The 8,323-nt window shown below is 37.0% G+C and overlaps 1 protein-coding gene across 1 annotated transcript; it reads left to right on the top strand.

Annotated features, from left to right (window-relative positions):
* The first annotated feature begins 852 nt into the window (after positions 1-852).
* Positions 853-7,640, top strand: LOC121752178 (F-box/LRR-repeat protein 15-like). The gene is made up of 17 exons (XM_042147109.1): positions 853-1,761; positions 2,088-2,307; positions 2,414-2,546; positions 3,338-3,437; positions 3,528-3,725; positions 3,804-4,074; positions 4,178-4,276; positions 4,396-4,484; positions 4,564-4,663; positions 4,779-4,949; positions 5,041-5,193; positions 5,403-5,563; positions 5,677-5,875; positions 6,002-6,471; positions 6,554-6,617; positions 6,874-6,960; positions 7,036-7,640. Exons 1-17 carry the CDS (start codon positions 1,259-1,261, stop codon positions 7,114-7,116), a joined length of 3,099 nt encoding a protein of 1,032 aa, XP_042003043.1. The 5' UTR covers positions 853-1,258; the 3' UTR covers positions 7,117-7,640.
* Positions 7,641-8,323: the final 683 nt, after the last annotated feature.

Raw genomic sequence — 8,323 nt, 5'->3', positions numbered from 1 at the left:
TCAAAGATGTTTTTTTATTGATTTTGTATTAAAGTTTTGTATTGTCAATTATCACGACTATTAATTATCCACGAATGAAATCTATGTCTAACTCAAAATATTCATTTGAAAAAATGCAAAATAAAGTTTACATTATCGATATTTACTACTTCCATCGATCCACTATCTAGAGTTTTTAGTTAACAAAACACATTTTAATGTAAAAATTGATCAAGTAAACTAGAGAGAAAAATTATTCAAATTAGTGGCAGGTCATATTATAAAATATGGAAAAAGTTTATGTTTTGTGGATGAATCTAAATAATTGATTGTAGACTAAATGTATACACGTCATCATTGCACCGTTTTAAACGGCCATATTTTTTAGGATAGAATTTCATCATATCATCAATAAATGATATTTTGTAAATCCCTCCATAATTTACATACTAAATACACTAGAACTAAAATTAGAGTATTACCAAATATAAGATTTACCTTTAATTTTAGTATTACCAAATACATAGTATGATTTACCATATAAAGTGATAAGATAAAATCCAAATCCAAATCCAAATCCAAATCCACTGAGTAAATAACTTATCATTCTTTTTCATTGTTGGGACAAATTTTCTACTTATTCCATATAAATAAAACCAAAATAATGATTTAATTTAAATAAAATCCGGCCCAATAACGAATAATTTATTAAGCAGGCCGCATTTCATACAAAATTCGGCCCAATAAAAGCGCCACATCTAACAACGACGCCGTTTGATGATCAAAAAATGATAAAGTAAAATAAAATATTATCGATAAGAAAAGACCGAAAATTTCGTTCAAGTGTTTATTTTACTCTATTTTTCGATTTAAAGACAAAGCTTTATCTCTGGAGAGAGAGAGAGAGAGCTGAAGGAGAGGAAAACAAGAGAGAGAAAGTAATCGACAAGAGAAAAATCAATAATCTCCATTTCCGCTGATCTGACTCGAAGAAGGAATTCCGAGGAGGAGAGTTTTACCACTGCGCTCATTTCTTCCGATCCGATCTGTTTTGTTTCGTGAATGCAGTTTTTGTTTCCCACAAATACATTCCATTGTGATTTTTTTTGGACATTTATCACGTTTCCAGCTCGAGTGAAGCGGAATCGGTGGCATAAGGACCTGTTGTTGTTAAAGTGTTTCGCGAAAATTTTGAATTTTAGGGTTTTGTGGTGAAATGTTGAATTTTAGCTCGTTTCAGCTAGGGTTAGTGAAGTAGCGTGTAGATTTTTTGGTGTGTATGAGGCTTTGGTGCTTTGAATTTTTATGCTTTGGAGATAAAGAGGAGGAGAGTGTTGCTGCGTGCGGGTTATGTTATTTTTATTGTCGGAATAAGGGGGGCTGCCGTATGATGGAGGGATTTTCGGGGAAAGCGATCGAGGACATGGATAATGATGATCCTGAATCAGGGTTTTGGGCTAACTTTCACAATGGTGGCGGTGGTGGTAGTGGTTTAGGGTTGCAGGTGGATGGCGAGCTAGCAAACGCGATGGAAACGGACGAAATGTTTGATCTTGGTGGCGAATCGGGTGAGAGAAGTGAGGATTTCCTGCTGTGGCTGAATGAGAGGAAGGGTAGACAAGATGATGACGCTAGTGGAAGTCAGGAGCTGAAAGTGGATGTTAATTTGAATTTGGGATTAGGTGGTGAGTCTTCTTCTTCCACGGCAATGGATGCTATGAGAAGAGAGAGTTCTGATCGCGATTCGCAGAATAAACGACCCAAAGTTCATTCTTTTTCTCTGTAAGAACTCCCACTCCTAGGTGCAAAGTGCCAATAATCCAGTTTGTAGTTTGTTAGGTTGATATTTCAGTTTGAAAGTAGAAATTTTGGTGATGCAGTTTTATCTCTTTTTGTAGTTGTGGCTTTGTAGACCTGAAAAGGGAATATTTGCATATGTTTTTAGCTATCCCAATAGCAATTTATAGCCACGAGTTTAAAACATTAATAGCTCGTCTCTGGTTGCTACTTTTACTTTACTAGTAACCTCAGGGTGTAGCACTGTTTAGTTGTATGTTGAATTTTCAGCATGTGCTGTAAAAAAATTGATCTTGATTTTTGTATTTCAGGGACTGGGGCACTCAGTTCGAAAATGAATTTCATTACCTTCATCCACATCACGACAAGTTTGATGATGGGGATTTTCCTGATTCTCCGATTGGTGGAGACGATGCAACAAAAAATATTGATGCTGATAGGATGGATGATGCGGAAGTTCTGATGGATCTGGCCGATAGGATAGATGATATGGAAGTTCGGATGGATCTGACTGATGACTTATTGCATATGGTAGTATTATTAATAATTAGTACTATTACTAATGACGCTAATGGTTTTAATTTTTTATAGCTGGTTTTGATATTAATGCTTATTCCATTCATGCAAACCCTTTTAGGTTCTCTCTTTCTTGGAACACATAGATCTTTGCCGAGCTGCAAGGGTTTGCCGGCAGTGGAGAGATGCAAGTTCTCATGAAGATTTCTGGCGGCACCTGAATTTTGAGAACTGCCACATATCTCTGCAGCAATGTCAGTAGAGTATTTCTATGGTCTCTTATTTTGCTAAAATGCTACTCCATCTACCACTGTTATTTATACTGGCATTAAATTACTTAAAGCTGTGCTTTCAAGCTTCACACTATAATCTGAGTTTATGTTGAATCTTTCGCTCTATTATATTTTTCTGAAGTATATGACTTATTCAATAACCTACACTTCTGTTCTGACTTCTGAGAACCTGCTTATATGACAGTATCTACTCTAATGTAGATAAATATACAGCAGAATAGTTTTTGTACCTTAAGTTTGACTTGATATGTTTCTAGGCTTGTAGTTAACTGATCTCATTCATGATTGTTATTATCCTTGTCATAGACAAAATTTCATCAAACTGAATGTATGGCAAAACAGGTTTTGTAACTTAAGTTTGACATGTTTGACACTGACTTGACAAGTTATCTGTTCTGTTGTTTAACTGAGATCTTCTTCTAGTTAGTTATTATCCTTGTTATAAAGAAATTTTTTAACAATCTATGTGATGCTATATGTTCTTTTCTACTAATATTCATAGTCAAACCTCATGTGTTATGAGAATATTTTGTTGAACAAATTTGCTTGACGGCTAGACTTAGTTAAACCCGTGGCCGTGGGGCATCTACTACAAAATGTCGTGACCTATTGAAGTAACCAAATAAAGTTCTGTTGGACTATGGATTTATTTTCTGCAATATTGGCTAGTAATTTATTTGATTGTACCTAGATGTTTCAGTTTTTTGGTCCCACGAAGAAATTAACTTTCATGACTTTTTTTCATGTAACAGTTGAGGACATGTGTCATCGATATCCCAATGCTACTGCAGTGAATATTTATGGTGCCCCTGCTATCCATCCCTTAGCGATGAAAGCCATGTCGTCACTGAGGTAAATTGGATTTCGATTTTACCCAACAAACTTGTATGCTAGTAAACTTGTTGTGCTAGATAATTCTTTTATCTTTTGAATTTTCAACAGAAATCTTGAGGTTTTGACCTTGGGCAAAGGCCAGTTAGGAGAAGCCTTTTTCCAAGCATTGACAGATTGCCACATGTTGAAGAGTTTAAATATCAATGATGCTACGTTAGGTAATGGTATTCAGGAAACCCCCATTTCTCATGATAGATTGCACGATCTTCAGATAGTGAAATGCCGTGTGGTTCGCATCTCTATCAGGTGATAAGTAACTCCATTTCTGTTTCCTAGTTCTTCAATTAGTCTTCCAGTATTTAATGTAAACCCCAAAATTTTCAGGTGTCCCCAGCTTGAGACATTGTCTCTAAAGCGCAGTAGTATGCCACATGCGGTTCTCAATTGTCCCCTTCTGCGTGAGCTTGATATAGCTTCCTGTCACAAGCTTTCAGATGCTGCAATTCGCTCAGCTGTGGCACCATGCCCACTCTTGGAGTCCCTGGACATGTCCAATTGTTCATGTGTTAGTGATGAAACACTGCAAGTAATATCTCAGCATTGTGTACATCTCCGAATTCTTGATGCTTCATACTGCCCAAACATCTCTCTTGAAGTAAGTTCTATCTCGTATCGCATCCAAATCTTGTTGTTTGTATGTCCACTTCAATTTAGTATATACAGACGTGGGCCATCTAACATGTAATTATCCTTTGCAGTCTGTGAGGCTTAATTTGTTGACGGTTCTGAAACTTCATAGTTGTGAGGGAATAACATCGGCTTCAATGGTTGCTATAGCTTCGAGTTCTTTGCTCGAGGTTTGATTACACTCTCCTCTTGTGTATTTCAACAAAATTTGTAATTGTGATGATGATGTATGATATAATAGGCTAGATGTTATCAAGTTTGCTGATGCTCCCTATGCATTTTTTTCTAGGTTCTGGAGCTTGATAATTGCAGTTTATTAACATCAGTATCTTTGGATCTGCAACGCCTGAAGAACATAAGGCTTGTACACTGTCGAAAGTATGTCCCATTCTTTCACATGAACTTTGTCACTTGTTTTTGTGTGCAGAAAATGACCAATTAATTGCGCTCTTTGCAGATTTATTGATTTAACTTTAAGGAGCAGTGTGCTTACATCAATCACAGTTTCAAATTGTCCCTCTCTCCAAAGAATCAGTATTATATCAAATGCACTCAAAGTATGCCGTTCTTCATCATAAATTATGATTCCTCGCAGTGAACTAGTGCTTTCGTCTTAAAAGTTATTGTAATCCATACCCCTGGGTTAAGTGTACTTCATTTGTTGAATTGCAGAAATTAGTTTTGCAAAAGCAAGAAAGCTTAACGACCTTGGTCCTGCAATGCCCTTCTTTGCAAGAAGTGGATCTCGCTGAATGCGAATCATTGACGAATTCGATTTGTGAAGTTTTCGGCAGCGGAGGTGGCTGTCCCTTGTTGAGATCATTAGTTCTTGACAATTGTGAGGTTAGTTACCATATTTTTAGTAGATGTATATTCTAAGGATTCTTTCTACAGTTTGCTGTCATACCTGATTGTGTCCATTGCTCTTTTTCAGAGATTGACAACAGTGAGTTTCCGCAGTACATCTTTGGTTAGTCTTTCACTTGGTGGTTGCCGTGCTATAACGTCTCTTGAACTCAAATGTCCTTACCTTGAGCATGTCTCGTTAGATGGTTGTGATCATCTTGAGAGAGCATCATTTTCACCTGTAAGTCACCGCCTTATTTTAACTGGTCAATGCAATTATTCCGGTTTTCTGTTTCTATGTCCTGCTTGATTGGGAAGCTATTGAATTTTCTTTGTTAAATGTTCGTCTTTAACAGTTTGAGAAAGGCATAAAGCTATAATATTTATCAATCTGCTCTTTATCTGCCTTCTGCTCATCACCCTGCCATATTTTTTATGAATCCATTGCAGGTTGGTCTCAAGTCATTGAATATGGGAATATGCCCGAAACTGAATGTGCTCCTTGTTGAAGCACCATCAATGGTTTCCCTTGAACTAAAGGGCTGTGGTGTGTTATCTGAAGCATTTATCTACTGCCCTCTTCTTACAGCTTTGGATGCATCTTTCTGCAGGTGAGTTTACTTAGTAATTACCATGTGTTTTTTTTAGCTTTTTGCAACCTTTTTTTAACAGATCAAGTTGATACAAACGCATCTAACTTCCCTTGCGTTGTTAATTTGCACAGCCAACTCAAGGATGATTTCTTATCCGCTACAGCATTTTCATGCCCGCTTATTGAATCATTGGTCTTGATGTCATGCCCATCTGTTGGTCCTGATGGACTTTCATCTTTACGTGGCCTTCGCAGCTTGACTTACCTCGATTTGTCATACACCTTTTTGGTTAATCTGCAACCTGTTTTTCGCTCCTGCTTGTATTTGAAGGTACTTTATTGCACCTGAATCCCCAATCTCTTTTCCTTTTGTTAGCTGAAGCTGCTTGTTATGTTTTATCCTGTGAAGCCTATCTAGTATGCTCTTACAGTCATGTTAACTTCTACTTACTTACAGGTTCTGAAATTGCAAGCATGCAAGTATCTTAGTGACACATCGTTGGAGCCTATTTACAAAGGCAATGCTCTCCCAGCTCTCTGTGAATTGGACTTGTCGTATGGGACGCTCCGCCAGTCGGCCATAGAGGAGTTGCTTGCTGGTTGTAGGCACTTAACTCATGTCAGCCTGAATGGTTGTGTCAATATGCATGACTTGGATTGGGGGTTTCACAATGGACGATTATCTGATGTCAGCACTTCTTACGAGTTGTTTGGTGGCTCGTCTGGGGAAAGTGATATGCTTCTGCCTGAGCACGAAACTAACCGCCTGCTCCAGAATCTTAACTGTGTCTGCTGTCCAAATATCAAGAAGGTGGTTATTCCTCCTACCGCGAGATGTTTCCATCTATCATCTTTGAATCTTTCATTGTCATCAAACTTGAAGGAAGTCGACATATCATGCTGCAATTTGCTCTTTCTCAACCTGAGGTATGTGTATTCACACTAAATAATGTCACGCTTCTTTTCCTGTAAATTTGAGTTTTAATATCTGATTTCATTAAATTTTCAGCAATTGTAACTCGTTGGAGATTTTGAAGCTCGATTGTCCACGTTTAACCAGTCTTTTTCTTCAGGTATGATTTAATTACACCCATAACTAGTGTATATGTATAAGTGCCAATTATTACGTATAACTACACTTTTTCACTAAATTCACGCAAACATTTGCACATAAACCCGATTAATGTTAAGTTAGCTGACAAGATTAGGTTAAATTTGTGAGCTTTATGTGCCTTTTATTTGTTTTGTGACAACATTCATGTTATGATATTTCTCCCTATTTAACTTTTGTGGCTTTGTTTATGCATCATATGCTGTGATATACTACAGTCTTGTAGCATTGAGGAGGAAGCTGTCGAAACGGCTATAACTCATTGCAGTGTGCTGGAGACACTTGATGTCCGTTTTTGTCCAAAGGTAGTGCCTATTCCTTTCAAGTACAATACGCACCTGTTGGTATACTTTTCGTAAGCATGCTTCTCGACTCTATAGATATCTCCACTGAGCATGGGTACACTACGTCTGGCATGCCCGAGTTTGAAGCGGATCTTCAGCAGCTTAGCAGCGACATGATGCAGTAAGAAACTACTAGGCCCGCAAGGGCGTAGCGCAGTTGGCAACGGAGGGGCAGATCTTGCTGCAATGAGCCTGGGTTCGAATCCCACTGCTGTCGTATAGTTGCTTCCATCTCTCAGGCACAAGTGTGAGGCCTTGGTAGATGGGCTTCTGGCATCCGGTGGGTTAGGGCCTCCCCCTTAACGGGCTACGTACCTTGATTGAACCCCTCACATGATGTCAGTCCGGAGTGTGGGGGCGGAATCGCCTTTTTGCTGCAAAGAAACTATAGTGTATAAAATATTGATGCTAATAGAGAGAGCAACGACACTAGCCTGTCCTGTACATACTGAGTTTTGCCTTTCTTAGGGCTTAGCTTAGGATTAGGTTCTTGGTGATTAGGAATATTTATACTCCAGTTTTTCCCTTGGTGTGATTACTCTCTATTGTTAGTTTTTTAAGCTTTAATCTATTCCACTGTAGAATGTTGCTTTATATATTTGGTTGGATCGACTAAAAATGTGATAAAAAGATAACAGTCATTTTTTAGTGTTTTCTGCAGCTTCTATAGGCAAAAATAGCTTCAAGCACGACATGTCTATCACTATCTTTGACTAACTTACGAGACATTTTTATCAAACTTGACACAATTAAATCAACGTGGTTTTCAACGTGACTTTTTATCATACATGTTTTGAACATAAAAATTGATTTAAAATATCATAAAACGTATCACGGTTATGAAAAATAGGATTTTGATGAATATATCTTATTTAAGTGAGTTTGAGAAATATCAAACAAAATTCAAAGTTTGTGATATTATAGACCAAATTTAAAGGTCATGGTTTTAGAAACCAATATCCCTTTTATTTTCAATTATTTCCGATGAATTGTTTGGGTGAGATCATGCATAATACTATGTCGGTCACAGTTAAATGTATTGTTTATTTATAAAAAGAACGTTTTCGTTTAGTTCAAAACAAAAATCAACAATATTATACGTAGACGATTGGAATTATTCATCTTGCATAATCTAAATTAAATATGGAGTAATTGTTTTGGCTGGTTTATAAAATTATATTATGTTTTTTTAATAAAAAAATCAAAAATATTACACGTAGACGACTGAACATATTGTCGTGCATAATCCAAATTAAATAACTGCTTGGCTGATTTATAAAATTATATAAAAAAGGTCTTTAGGGTGTATTGGAAATTAAGTTAA

The sequence above is a fragment of the Salvia splendens genome, chromosome 10, assembly GCF_004379255.2.
Source record: "Salvia splendens isolate huo1 chromosome 10, SspV2, whole genome shotgun sequence".
NCBI lineage: Eukaryota > Viridiplantae > Streptophyta > Magnoliopsida > Lamiales > Lamiaceae > Salvia > Salvia splendens.
Note: the sequence above shows the minus strand (reverse complement) of the source record. Positions and strands in the feature narration are given on the sequence as shown.

What these genes read in the sequence shown, in the direction of transcription:
- LOC121752178 (XM_042147109.1), top strand. Translation starts at nt 1,259, where the DNA reads ATGAGGCTTTGGTGCTTTGAATTTTTATGCTTTGGAGATAAAGAGGAG. An exon ending in CTTCGAGTTCTTTGCTCGAG is followed by an intron (nt 4,277 to 4,395) that starts GTTTGATTACAC and finishes ATTTTTTTCTAG; the next exon opens with GTTCTGGAGCTTGATAATTG. An exon ending in GCTCCTGCTTGTATTTGAAG is followed by an intron (nt 5,876 to 6,001) that starts GTACTTTATTGC and finishes ACTTACTTACAG; the next exon opens with GTTCTGAAATTGCAAGCATG.